General features: G+C 50.9%; 1 protein-coding gene across 4 annotated transcripts in view; it reads right to left on the reverse strand.

The window, feature by feature from the left end:
• The window catches only part of MED15 (mediator complex subunit 15), a 61467-nt gene that overhangs the window by 14426 nt on the left and 32265 nt on the right, over nt 1-14776 (reverse strand). For 2 of the 4 annotated variants that reach the window (XM_082668110.1, XM_082668109.1), the window contains exons 3-5: nt 6980-7031; nt 5377-5406; nt 3746-3958 (exon numbers count right to left, since the gene is read on the reverse strand). In XM_082668110.1, coding sequence (XP_082524236.1) covers nt 3746-3958; nt 5377-5406; nt 6980-7031 — 295 coding nt within the window. The remainder of the gene's footprint in view (nt 1-3745; nt 3959-5376; nt 5407-6979; nt 7032-14776) is intronic. The other 2 variants (XM_082668112.1, XM_082668111.1) reach the window with 1 other exon arrangement.

A 14776-nucleotide genomic window follows, 5' to 3' on the forward strand; every position in this document is an offset into this window, starting at 1 on the left:
TGTACACGGAAGATGCTCAGCAGCATCTCTGGCCTCTGCCCACTGGATGCCAGCAGCAGCATCCCCCCCCGCCACCAGCTGTAACAGCCAAACTGTCTCCACATATTGCCAAACACTCACCAGGGTGCAAAATCGCTTAGAATCACTACCTTAGATTTGTGCGTGTTTATGCCCTTATATGGAAAATGTTTCTTCTCCCATTTACACCTGGCATCTTGGGAAGGATGGTCTGAGAGGTAAGAGGAAATGGTGAGGGGAAAAAGAAGTATGCCCTTAAAAACTTTTAGTGAAGGTCTCCTCGGCTTTGTTGGCAGCTCTGTGCTCAGGGCTCTAACAATCTCTACTGTCTTCTTGAGTCCATCACCGAGTCTGCTGAGTCTGCTTCTCGCTCCTTGACAGAAATGGCTGTTTCTGAGACAGTCTTCTGGCCTTTGGTGTCCTGCTGTTTCACAACAGGTTGGGGCATGGATGCCTTATTTAACCTGTGTGGTCCACTGGGCTTTCATCGGCCATCGTCTCCTCACACCCTCTGTGCTTCCATCTGCACTTAGATGCCCGTCAGACTTCCTGATTTCATGCTCCACGTTTCTCACCCTCCTGTTCCTGAGGCCTCTTCTCTAGGCTACGTTCTAGGTAACGTCTTCAAATGTAGCTTCTAGTTCAAACTCTTTCTTCAGCTGTATCTAATCTGTTTATTCATCCACACTTTCCTCTTTCGATGACTTTACTTCTCGTCTCTACAAGTTCTACTTGGTTACTTTTCAAATCTATTTGGTCACTCCTGATACAGTATCACAGTGTCCGTTCATTTGGAAGTCCAACCTTTATTTTTTTAAGCACCCCAAGACCATATCTAACAATGGCTATGTCCCGGGGCGTCTCCACATCTGGTGATTGTTTCTACTCCTCCTTGAGGTGTGTCTGCTTCCTTCCATGCCTGCTGATTTTGTGTGCTCAATGACTGACCCTGATCTGCAATTCTCACAGGCCTAAACTGGGAGCACCCTCCTCCAATCTGCCCCGGGTTCTGGCGGAGCTGGGGGTTGCCAAGGGCCCTGGCACATCCTGGACGGAGGGATCCCAGGATTGCTTTCCCCCACCTTGCAGCGTGCCAAGGCACAGCAGGGCAAAGAGCTGCCCCTACCTTCTGCCAGCCCAACAATCCAAAACACAGTCTACACAGAAGGAGAGAGGGCTCCTCAGCAACAGCCAGAAATACGGCTTATTTTTAAAGTAGGTTCTACAAGCACATGATATAAAATTCATCAAGGAAACAAAAAAGTATAGTTTAAAATTATCCTGTACCTCAGCCCCAGCCTTATCCACAGTCAGCAGTGTGTGTTTCCTGTGACTAACCCAGGTCACCTGGAGATGCACAGCAGGCTCTGGGCTGCCCTTTGCGAGTCCTCTGACCCAGGACCTACACTCTGGGGGCGTGGAACTAAGGTCCGAAGCAGGCTTCATCACACAGTGGCGTTTGGAGGTGTCAGAAAAGGGCAGCAACTACCCATCAAGCACTACACTTATTTCAGGTAGACCAGGCCACCAGAGGTCACAGGCAGGGAGGGTGGGTCTCTGTAGAGGCAGCAGCAGCACATGAGAGTAGAGACCACTTTAACTTCCACTGGTGCCACACAGGAGACCAAGCCCCTCGGAAGCTGAAGACAGGATGTGGGCCAAGGTTGGACTAGGGAGGGTGCAAGACAGCCCACCAAAGCGTCACTGCTGAACTGACAGTCTCAGGAGTCAGACTGCAAAACATTCTAAACTCATACAGCTTAAAACTATTTTTTATTATAAAATCTAAGTTTGTGATAAAAACGAAATTCAACCAGCGCACCCGAGTATAACATGAAAAGGAGCATCCTTCTGAAAGCCGCCCTGCCTCTGTGTGTGTGTGTTTGTGTGTGTGTGTGTGTGTGTGTGTGTGTGTGTGAGAGAGAGAGAGAGAGAGAGAGAGAGAGAGAGAGAGAGAAAGACAGGTGTGCTGACAAGAGGGGACCTGGGAGCTCGAGATGAAGAACCAACCACTGAGCCAAGCGTCAGACGGCAAGACGTCAATAATGAAGAGAAATGAAGCTCTGGGAGGAAGGGGGTGTCTGGGGGCAGAAGGTGCCAGTGCAGGAGTGGGTGGGACAGAGGATGCATGTGGCCTCTGAGAAGGGCAAGGTGACCCAGACACAGGGAACCCAACAAAGAACAGGGTGCTCAAGGCCGCGGCTGCCCTCATCACAGGGTTCCTGAGAGGGACGTGAGACAGAATACATGGGAACACCACAATATGCACACAAGCATTCACAGCAGCTTTAGTTTAACAGCCCAAACTGAAACAACCCATATGTCCTTCAAGGGTGAGCGGATAAGTGAATTGTGCGTGGCCCAGCAGTCCAGGGAATATTACTCAGCAGCGAACAGGAAGGAATTACCAACACCACCTGGAGGCTCCCAAGGGCGTCAGGCCGAGTGAAAAAAAGCCAGTCTCAACAAGTGAAATATTGCATGATTCTATTTATGTAACATTCGCAAAATGACACAATTACCAAGGCGGAGAACAGATCAGCAGCTGCCGGGCTTTGGGTTGGAGGGAGGGTGTGATTATTAGGAGGCACCAGGACAGCCTGTTGGTGGTGACGGTTCCACGTGCTAACTCCATTCCATATGTGATAAGACCTCACAGAACCACACACATGCACGCCCATGCGCAAGAGTGCATGCAAAGACTGGTCACATGTGAATAAAGTCTGCCTGAGTTGACAGCACTGTCGTGGTTTTGGTGATGTACTAGGATGTTTTCGTTGGGGAAGCTGGGGGAAGGGCACATGGGAGCTCTGTGCTATTCTGCAACTTCCTGTGACTCTTCAACTATTTCAAAAATAAAAAGTTACATAAGGGGAAAAAAGTACTGAAGCACTTAGCAGTATTAGATAAAAGTCTACAAGCATAAATGTCCATCAAGAGGGTCCTGGGGGACTTCCCTGGTGATGCAGTAGTTACGAATCCACCTGCCAATGCAGGGGACATGGGTTTGAGCCCCGGTCTGGGAAGATCCCACATGCCACGGAGCAACTAGGCCTGTGCGCCACAACTACTGAGCCTGCGATCTAGAGCCCGCGAGCCACAACCGCTGAGCCCGCGTGCCACAACTACTGAAGCCCACGCGCCTAGAGCCCGTGCTCCACAACAAGAGAAGCCACCGCAGTGAGAAGCCCGTACACCGCAACAAAGAGTAGCCCCCGCTCGTCGCAACTAGAGAAAGCCTGTGCACAGCAATGAAGACCCAACACACCCAAAAATAAATAAATATTTTTTTTAAAAAAAGAGGGTCCTGGGACAGAGGCAGCCGGCGCTGCAACCCTGCTCCTGGCCCAAGCAGTTGTGCGGAGGATCAGGCGCCTCCTTCGGGAGGGGAATCAGGATGCGAGCCACAGCCTGGGCGGCCTGGGGCCAGGGCAACGCTGGAAGGGACAGATGGGGCTTCGCGGCTGAGGACACCCTGAGACGGAGCTGTTTCTATCTTGACTACAAAGCACAGCCCCTTGGATGGAGTCCCAGGCCACCCCATCCTCCTCCAAGTCCTCCCTCAGCCTGGGCAAGAGGGCCTCGGTGTCCCTCGCCCTCTGGGAGGCAAAGCAGGCTGGAGCTTCCCCAGCTCCTCTCGCCCCCTCACCACCCCCACCCCCGGCTGGGAAGAGAACGCGCCGCCTGTGGAGAGCGCGGCAGGTTCTCTGAGAAGCGTGGTACTCACTCTGCGGAGCGGCCGTGGACACGACGGCCATGCCATGGGGGGCCATCCCCGAGGTGCCAGGAGGTGGCTGCCCCGAGAGTGGCATCGGCTGCCCCATGGCCCCCAGGCCGCCCATCCCGCCCAGGGGCTGGCCGGGGCCCCGAGCAGGTAGGCCAATGCCGGCTGCTCCCGCGGCGGGCCCGCCAGTCAGGCTCTGCAGCGCATTCATAGGGTCTGCGGGGCACAGGGTGCAGCGTCTCAGGGCAGTGTCCGCCAAACCGGGCCAGGCTCCGTGGGCCATAAGGCCTTCCCGGGCACACGCTTCCTCCCACCTCCAGGCTCGACACCCTCAGTGTCCCAAATGGTGAGCGGCCGGAGTCCCGGGAGTCCCCCAAGCCCCGGCCCAGCTGCATACCACACCCCAGGGGCTGGGACACCTCCTAGGCAGGGAGCACAGCCCACACCCTAGCCTAGCCTATGCCAGGTCCTGACAGACTCCAAGGGACGAGCAAGCCCTCGGTGGCAGGCGGTGGCCCCACCCCTCCTGGCCATAGGCCCCTCCTGCTGGGTGAGACACAGCTGGGAATCCAGAGAAAACAAGGGTCAAGGGCTCTTCACAGTAAGCCGAGCCTGGGGCCAGAGAAAAGGGGGCAGGAGTAGATGTCCCAGGGAGGTTACAAGTCCCCTTGTGCACCAGAAGCCCATCTTTGCTAAGTCTGGGCAGGACCCCACTGAGGAGCAGTTCTCAGGAAAGACCCCTGAGAACAAGGGTGTGTGGGAGGGGTCCGCAGATGCTCGCCAGCTGAGTGAGTAATGGCCAGGGCCTGGGGCAGGAGCCAGAGGCTCTTGTTATAACAGCAAAGAGCCACCTGCAGGCAGGTGTGGCCTGGCCGGCTCACCCTGCCACAGAACCGAATAAACACACACATTCTCCTGGCCAAGCACTCTTGATACCCACCCCCACCACCACCCCCCAGCCCTGGCTGGCCAACAATCGCTGCACAAGCCAAGGGACCCCAGGCAGGTGCAGCCAGCTCGGCCAAGGCAAGCCTGGGCATGCGGCATGTGCCGCCGACAGTAAGACAAACAGCCCGCCAGGGTGGCTCCCCGCCCGGCAGTCGGAGTTTAGTTGGCCACTGGGATCTGCTAAACCCCCTCACTGGCAGCTCACTCAGCGAGACCTAGGCTAAATCAACAGGGTTCCCATGAGATAAAACCTTGAAATTAAAAAATAAAAAAGAATGACAATTCTTAACTTACAAAGAAACTTTGTAACTTAAGAAAGTGAATTCATAGTTATTCTCTAAATGCTACTACAGATTATTATGCTGAGCACAGCATTATACCATACTAGTTCTCTCCCAGAGAGCTCAAAATTTTAGATAATATTCAATAATCGTGTGAGTTTTCATCATTTTTTTTTTGCGGGAGGAATGGGATGGGGTGGTATCGTCCAACTCCACGGTCACCAGGAGGAGGGTGCCTGGTGGGCCAGGAGCTGGCAGTTCTCAGGAACCCGAGGTTGTCTCTCCAGGAACTTCCTCCTCCGGTAACAGCTTAACCCCAGGCACACGCAGCACCCACCATCCCATTCCTGCTACTCTGTAGCCAAGGTTGGGAAAAACTTTAATTCCAAAAGGAGAAACTCTTACCACTGACAGAAGCTTGTGATTTCTTGTTATCTATATATAAAAGAAAAAAAAAAAAAGAAACCAAAGTAAACAAAGTTTTTCTGTAACCATATATTTCCACGCTAAGTCAGTGCTGAAGGCATTCGCCCAGAGGTCATTTGCTAACACTGAACTGACCCTGCCTAGAAACTAGACAAAACATACCTCAGAGTTTCAGAGTGTGTGTGTGTGTGTGTGTGTGTGTGTGTGTGTGAACATGTGTGAATACATGTATGTGTCCCACCCCTGGCAGCACTGACACACAAGGAGGCCAGGAGCGAGAGGGTGCAGAACCACCCCACGGTCAACCTGGGCCCTGGAGAACAGCCCCCAGGTGGAGGCTGGTGCTCGGTCTCCTCTAGTTCCCTCCTTCCCAGGCCAGGGCTCTTAGCACAGGCCCCAAGCCACAAACAAGAGCGCTTCAGGGATCTACGTTGGGCCCACAACACCTCCATTTTCAGCCCACTCTGGTTAGGGAGGCAGCATCCCCATTTTCTGTATGAGGAAACTGAGTCTGTCCAAGGCTGGTTAGAAGCTGGATCCAGCCAGCCCCAGGATGGGCAGGGAACTGCCACAACAGTTCCACCCTCTGCCGGGGGTGAGGCAGTTGTGGGCACCCCCGCCAAAGGGCTTTGTGCACTGCCGTGCCAGGGCCAGCTCCCAAATGGGCCAGCCAGCCCGAAAGGCCGAGCCCTTGCCAGTACAGATGGGGTCGTGGCCAGGCTGCTCATGCCCCAGGCTTCTAGTGGCGGCTCCTCTTGTTCCAAACACCATGGGCCCTTCCCAAACACAGCAAAGAAAGTGAAATCAAGTGAGGTTCATCTTGCTAGCCAGTCTGGTAAAAAGTTAGTGTGGAAAGAAGCAATGGTCCTGCAAGGACTCTGGGGTCCCCAATGTCTCCCTCTGAGATGAGTGACGCTGACGCCACAGCTGTCTCAACAGCCACAGGGAGCAGCCACCCCATGGACAGGCTACGTGGGAGGAACCTGCCTCCTGTGGTCACCCCACTGCAGGCCGGCAGGAGGCGCTGTGGCTGTAACCACGCCCCACCCCCCACCGCCCCCCACCCACCGCGCAGCGGCCAGCGGCCCTGAGCGGCCCTGGAGAAGAGGAACTGGGATGCTGTGGGGCTGGGCCCTCACCAGGGCAGGGAGTGCAGGGTGGCGCTGAGAAAGCTGGCCCCAGAAGCTTCCAGCCTGACGGGAACACAGTTAGGTCCAGCCTCCATGGGTCAAAAAAACCAGGCATCAGGGAAGGAAGTGTCTATTCCAGGGTGGACTTTGCTTATTCAGGAACTGCCTAGAGATCAAAGCAGCAGTCCTTCAAAAAGGGAGATTAAGCAGACAAGCAAAAAGAGCAGTCCAGTCCAGACCACTTGGACACTAACATCTCCATTAGGCCACAATCAGCACGTTTCAGGCTGAGGCTCTGGGAGGATGGGAAATATGGAATCAAATGCGAAGCCATGAAGAACTTCCCAGAAAGCAGGCGCTGTCCACAGACATCCTGCCTCAGGCACTGGGGCCGCGACTGGCCGGGCTCTCACGGCGACCACAACCACCCAGAGATGTGATGTTTTACTTACGGATGTCTCGAAAATGGATAATGAGCCTGGCCACGAGAGAAAGGTATTCATCCTAAAAGCAAAAACAGGAAGCAGTTTAATCCCAGACGCAGAAGTGAGGCCGAGTGACGCCCCTTCCCGCCCTGGCCCTGCTGCGTTCCTCCTGAAGGCAGGGATGGCAGCCGTCCCCGTCTGTCTGTCCCTGTCTGTCTGTCTTCGCCAGCTTGGCTCGGCCTCCTCTGGAATCCATCCCTCTGGGAAAGGCCGGCAGAGCTCGGCTACCACAGAACAACAAAAGGCACAAAGAAACAGAAAACCAAGAAGGTACCAAGACACTAGAAGACGCTGCTCCCCCGCCCTGCTGTAAACCCTGGCGAGGGTCACGGGGGGGGGCTCAGGCATCCGTCTTTCTGCAGAGGGGCTGGCCCGGGGTCACAGGGCATCTCAGAAGTAGACACAGGAGGGCCGCTTTTGTCTTTGCTCCATTTGTACCAAAGTACTTTCGCTTTTCACACCGGCCTGTTGCTTTTCCACTGCTGACGTCATATTTGCATGCAAATCTGGCTGGGCTCCCTGGCTGTGCTTTCCCCAGCTCCCACTGATCTGAATTCACTGCACGGCCCAGGGAGAGGGCACAGTGCCGCTCAAGGAAGCAGGTGAAGGCCACTGCCCAGGGCCCTCTTGGTTCTCGCTGTGTTTCTGGAACCTCCCAGCAGGGCCTGCCTTCCACCATTTGTTCTCTTTGTAACCAAGGACACTCACTCCAGGGGTTCCAGGGAAATCACTACTGTGAGTTTGTCTTGGGGTCAAAGAAGGGATGTTCGTAACTAAAATCTTATTTCAGAGAAGCTGGACCATCTTTCTGGCAAGGCAGGCAGAAAGGGCAGAGCTTTCACCCCGTCTGCTCACTTGACCCCCGCCTAAGTCACCATGACACTGAGTCCACTCAACAGCAGCCAGAGGAGACGACCCCCGCAGCCCAGGACCCACCACAGGGGACAATCCGTGAGCCTCGGACAGTGAACCTGCCGTCATGAGAACACCTCCAAGGGAAACACATGAAGGGGGCCTCAGACGAATGTTAACAACATAAGCACACTTTGTAACCCCCATCAGCCCTCATTGATCTCAAACTTCACCCACCACTGTTTTCTCAGCCATGGAATCAGCAGAGGAAAACGTGGGGGAAAGGCCCAGGGAGGCCACAGGGCAGGTACCAAAGGACAGGACACATGGGAGATGTGTTCAACACTCCCCCTCCCAATGCCCCCCACAAATTTCTGGGAGGAAAAGATCCCACCGATCACCTGACCAGGCTGGTCCTTGAAGGACAACAGGGTGGTGAGTGGGGCACAAGGAAAGTGGGGGCTAAAGGAAGCTCCGAAATGAGGCGGCCAAGGACAGGGAGCTTGCCAGGTCAAGAGCTGACATCTCAGTAAGGCCTTGGCCATCTTTTGGGTTGGAGAAATCTTAAAAGAATTTGTTGAGCTTTTTCTACTTCCATAAAAGGTGAAGCAAGAGGAAGCAGGTTTAAAAAGCAACCAGATCATTAAAAAGTCCACAAACAACAAATGCTGGAGAGTTTGGAGAAAAGGGAACTCTCCAACACTGTTAGTGGGAATGTAAACTGATGCAGCCACTATGGCAAACAGTATGGAGGTTCCTCAAAAAACTAAAAATAGAATTACCATATGATCCTGCAATCCCACTCTTGGGCATATATCCGGAGAAAACTCTAATTCAAAAATATACGTGCACCCCTATGTTCACATCAGCACTATTTACAACAGCCAAGACATGGAAGCACCTAAGTGTCCACTGACAGATGAATGGATAAAGAGGATGTAGTATGTATATATACAATGGAATATTACTCAGTCATAAAAAAGAATGAAATAATGCCATTTGCAGCAACATGGATGGACCCAGAGATTGTTATACTAAGCGAAGTAAGTCAGACAAATACCATATGGTATTACTTATATGTGGAATCTAAAATATGATAAATGAACTTATCTATGAAACAGAAACAGACTCATGGACATAGAGAACAGAGTTGTGGTTGCCGGGGGTGGGGGGTGCTAGGGGAGGGATGGACCGGGAGTTTGGGGTTAGCAGATGCAAACTATTATATATAGAATGGATAAACAACAAGGTATAGCACAGGGATCTATATTCAATATCCTGTGATAAACCATAATAGAAAATATACATATGTATAACTGAATCACTTTGCCGTAAGGAAAAAACACAACATTGTAAATCAACTATACTTCAGTTATAAAACAAAACAAAACAAAACCAGCAACCAGATATTTTACTCCGACACAAGATACAGTAAATGGGGCTCAGGAGCATGTCCCCGAAGCCCTTGGCACAGAACCAGGACCAAGTGCTTGGAGCCAGGTGGGCACAAGGCACCCAGGGTCTGCGCCCACTGAGGCTGCCCACAGCCCAGTGCAGCAGAGGCTCTGGGGACCAGACCAGCATGAGGAGGCCTGAAGGGGACAGAGGGGAGCAGCAACCACCTGACAGGAGAAGCGGGCACAGGGAGTGGTCAGTCACACTGCCACCAAGGGGCGCTCCTGTGGGTAAATACATCACCCAGCACGTTGAGGGTAGAGTGCTTCAGACCTGCTGATTTGATCCTCCTCTGACTCCCCAGGGCACCTGCCTTACTCTATGTCTAGATTGGCTTCCCTGGGCGTGAGAGTTCCCAGCCTCCATGCAGACAGAGAGGTTATGACCCCTCTTCCGCTCCAAGGCACCCCCGCTCCAGGACAGTCCCAGAAATGGGCCGAGGAGCATGTACCTCCCTTATCTTCACTCCACCTTTATCATCTCCCCCTCCTGACAGCAAAAATACAAGCATCCAGGCTGGGTACGGCCAGAGCACAGCAGTGACAGCTCACACGCTGCACTGACTCCGGGCCAGGCACAGCTCTGAATGCTTTACAAATAATTAACACACTTAATTCTTCCAACTGCCCAGTGAGGCAGGTACTACTAGCGGGCTGGTTTGCAGGTAAGAAGACAGAAATGTGGGAAAAAAGCTTCCTGCAGTTTATACACTTTGTCTAACCTGTACAAGTCTTGTATGAGGGCCTGACAGCAAAGGTGGAGGACGAATCCCCTCATGGATGTGGAGGGAGCAACAGGAAGGACACACATGCTCCAGGTAAGATGCCACAGGCCACACACTAGATGCTACACTGTTATACCTTTTGTATAAGACTCGGGGAATCTGAACATGTATATTTGCTTTATACCTGCAAAAAGAAATGCTGCAGATCAACAATTAAATCCCCAGAGGTATCAGGAAGTGGCCTGGAAATGAAACTTCCCACCTTGTTATACAGCTTTCACATTGGAAGTATGTAATCTTTCACCAAATTGAAGACAAAGCCAAATCAAAAGAAAAAAGTACAGGGACTTCCCTGGTGGTAGAGTGGTTAAGAATCCGCCTGCCAATGCAGGGGACACGGGTTCGAGCCCTGGTCTGGGAAGATCCCACATGCCGCGGAGCAACTAAGCCCGTGCGCCACAACAACTGAGCCGAGAGCCCACAAGCCTCAACTACTGAAGCCTGCGTGCCTAGAGCCCATGCTCCGCAATGAGAAGCCACCGCAATGAGAAGCCCGCGCGCTGCAACGAAGAGTAGCCCCGGCTCACCACAACTAGAGAAAGCCCGCGTGCAGCAACAAAGACCCAACGCAGCCAAAAATTAAAAAAAAAAAGTACAATTCCTAAAAATGCAAAACCAACCAAACATATGAGCTGATATCAAGTTGGTGTCAGAATCATAGGGAAAAGAGTTCCTTTGATTGATCATTTTAAAAAACAAAAAGCAAACAAAACAAAAAAAACATATGTCCGTAGGGGAAGCGGTACATTCTAAGTACACACAGAGCTGTAAAGAAATCTTAAACTTCATTCCACATTTTGTTATTTGCTACTAATATTAGTGCTAATATTGGTCTGTTTATTCTGAAAGTATTTTAGAGTAATTATGCCAATGACATTAGAAGACAAGATATTCACAAAAGAGAGCAGATACATGTTTAAAATAAAAGTAAAACCCTGTAATTGGAAATATCAATGTGAAATTATGGGGTTTTGAGGTTGTTGTTTCAAAAACATATGACTCCCTAGCTCTGTTCACAAAAAAGCGCAGAAGCTGTGAGCAGCCCCATGCCCACACTGCAAGCCCCAAGTACCATTTCACCCTTGAAAAGGAACAGGGCTCCTTAGAGCAACAGCTGATTCTGGGCCAAGATGCAAGCAAGCTACAAAAGACTAAGGGGTTGTGACAGGGGCCCCAAGGGGTCAGGAATGTGCCTGTGAGCAGCCACTGGGGACACATCAAAATGAACCGCTGCAAGGTCTGAAACTCGCTTGATGCAGAGCCATGCTCACAACACCACTCACAGGAAGAGAAGCAGCCTCACCCCACCCCCAGGCACTTGCCCCTGGGTACGAAGGGCAGCAATTCCACAAGACAGTCAGTACTCCTGACGGTCCCGAACAGGCTGTGTTTCAAGCAACCAAGTAGCACTGGTGGATGAAAGAAAACCTTTCCTGGCAAGACAATTCCATCTAATAAATGTGGAAGAAAAGCCAGAATTCAGGACAAGTACCAGTTTGCAACGCCCAGTTAAACGATGGAATCATCAGCTGACAAGTGGATGGGAAACTTCATAAAAGAGTCAGACTGTCACTCTCCCAACTCCTGATCAACTGTGGCCTTGTGGGAAAATCAAGACACCCAGAAATATATACAATATATACAAATATAAGGCACCACCTCTAATGCCTTCTTGCTAACAAGACCCCTGCATACTGTGCTCTTTTGATCGAACACCTGGTTCACAAGAAATAAGGGGCAGGCAAGAGGGTTCACAAGAAATAAGGGGCAGGCAAGAGGGAGCCAGGCCACAGGGAATACTGTTGGTGGGAACACGCATGGTAAACACTCTGTTACTGAGGACTCAAAGGAAGAAAAGGAGCTGGTCAGAAAGCTCATGTCATCTTAGAGAATACAGATGTCATCAGGAACAGAATGCTGGGAAAAAGGTGAATGTTAAAAGTGTTTCTGGTGAGGGCTCAGGGGAAAGAGGAACGTGTGATTGGAAACAAGAGCACAGAGAACCCCTGTCATACAGTGTCCAAAAGTCTAGCTGAATCGTACCCTAGTTGAGAGGAAGGCAGACCTTGTAAGCAATGAACCTGGATATTTGGCTGAGTAGACTTCCAAACAAAGTGTGGAAGGTCTGGCCTGCTTTCTTCTTCTTTTTAAAAAAATTATTTATTTATTTATTTTTGGCTGCGTTGGGTCTTCGTTGCTGCACACAAGCTTTCTCTAGTTGTGGCGAGCAGGGGCTACTCTTCGTTGCAGTGCACGGGCTTCTCATTGCAGTGGCTTCTCTTTTTTGCAGAGCACGGGCCCTAGAGCACGCGGGCTTCAGTAGCTGTGGCATGTGGGCTCAGTAGTTGTGGTGCACAAGCTCAGTAGTTGTGGCGCACGGGCTTAGTTGCTCCGCGGCATGTGGGATTTTCCCGGACCAGGGCTCGAACCTGTGTCCCCTGCACTGGCAGGCGGATTCTTAACCACTGCGCCACCAGAGAAGTCCTGGCCTGCTTTCTTCTTGTTGCTTACAGTGAAATTGGGAGTAAAGAAAGAAACTGAGGGAAGAACCGTTAAGCATAAAGGAACCTGGACTTGGTTTCGGAAATTCCCAGGCTATTCAGATTACAAAGAAACACTAAAATTAGGAGATTCACTGTAGGAATGTGTGCTCTGGAGAGAAGGCTGAGGGTGTGGTTGCACAGAGTATGCTAGTGCCAAAGAGATCAGGCGTGTGATGAATCCTCTCAGTCGTCTCACAGATGCCAGGAATAGGGATGAAATTACAGGGATGAAACATCTGTGGGGAAACCTTCTGTCTGATGGCATGAATATGTCACATATTCACGGTTTAGAGCGTCATACCAGCAGAAATACTGCCAGTTTAGACTAAAAGGGAGAGACTGGATGAAATTTTAAAAGGGTGTCAGACTCCCAAAGTCAACAGGCAGGAAACAGGCTGGTAAAACTACTGGCTACAAACATGACCACCGGGGAGAGCCTTGGGCCAAGAGGCCAAAGCCATGAGTCCAGAGACTGTAGCCTCCAAGTCTGTGGGAATTTGTCCAGCAGCTACAGGAAACTAATACACTGCCTCTATAGATTGGCCTATTCTGGGCATTTTATACAAATGCATCATACAATACGTGCTCCCTTGTGACTGTTTCACTACACTTATCGTGATGGTTTCAAGGTTCATCTGTGTTGTACCATGTATCAATACTTCAGTCCATTATACGGCCAGATAACAGTCCATTATACAGACACACCACATTTTCTTTATCCACTCATCAGCTGATAAACATTTGGGTGTTCCAACTTTCTGGCTATTATGAGTGATGCTATGAGTATTTCTGCACAAGTTCTGTGCATATATGGTAACTCTGTTTAATTTCTGAGGAATCACCACACTGTTTTCCACAGTGGCTGCTCCACTATACATTCCTTCCAGCAACGTATGAGGTGCCAATATCTCACCAATACTTATCATCTTTTTTTATTATAGCCATCATGAGTGTGACGTTGTATCTCACTGTGGTTTGGATTCGCCTTTCCCTAAGGACTAGTGATATTGAGCATCCTTTCATGTGCTTCTTGACCATTTGTACTGGACTGGCCAAAATAGTTCCTTTGGTTTTTTTTTTTTTTTTTTTTTTGCGGTATGCGGGCTTCTCACTGTTGTGGCCTCTCTCGTTGTGGAGCACAGGCTCCGGACGCGCAGGCTCAGCGGCCATGGCTCACGGGCCTAGCCGCTCCGCGGCATGTGGGATCTTCCCAGACCGGGGCACAAACCCGTGTCCCCTGCATCGGCAGGTGGACTCTCAACCACTGCGCCACCAGGGAAGCCCTTTGGTTTTTAAGTAAAAATAAAGACACATTTTTTACTTTCACCAAGAACTTTATTGAACAATGTATTCACCACTTTGTCCCACTACCTTCTGCCATTTTTCAGGCAACTTCAAAATTCCATCTTCCCAAAACTTTTTATTTATTTAAAAAAATTTTTTTTGGCTGCATTGGGTCTTCATTGCTGTACACGGGTTTTCTCTAGTTGCGGCAAGCGGGGGTTACTCTTTGTTGAGCGGGCTTCTCATTGCGGTGGCTTCTCTTGTTGCGGAGCACAGGCTCGAGGCACATGGGCCTCAGTAGTTGCGGCAGGCGGGCTCAGTAGTTGCAGCAGGCAGGCTCTAGGGCGCGCAGGCTTCAGTGGTTGTGGCACGCAGACTCAGCAGTTTGGCACGCGGGCTCTAGAGCGCAGGCTCAGTAGTTGTGGCACATTTACTTAGTTGCTCTGTGGCATGTGGGGTCTTCCCAGACCAGAGATCAAACCCATGTCCCCTGCATTGGCAGGAGGATTCTTAACCACTGCACCACCAGGGAAGTCCCTCAAAACTTTTTAACTTTTTGAGCAAAGAACTGTTCTAGGTGTCTTTTACAGTCTTCCAGGGAACTGACATTGTTTCCATTAAGAGAATTTTGTAAAGACTGAAATAAATGTAAATCCAAAGGTGCAAATGTCTGGTGAATACGGCGGATGAATCAGAACTTCCCAGCCAAGGTGTAACAGTTTTTGCCTGGTCATCAAAGAAACATGAGGTCTGGCGTTATCGTGATGGAAGATTATGCGTTTTCTGTTGACTAATTCTGGACGCTTTTCATTGAGTGCTGCTTTCAGTTGGTCTAATCGGGAGCAG

Source organism: Grampus griseus, assembly GCF_964374135.1.
Source record: "Grampus griseus genome assembly, chromosome: 12".
NCBI classification, from domain to species: Eukaryota; Metazoa; Chordata; class Mammalia; order Artiodactyla; family Delphinidae; genus Grampus; species Grampus griseus.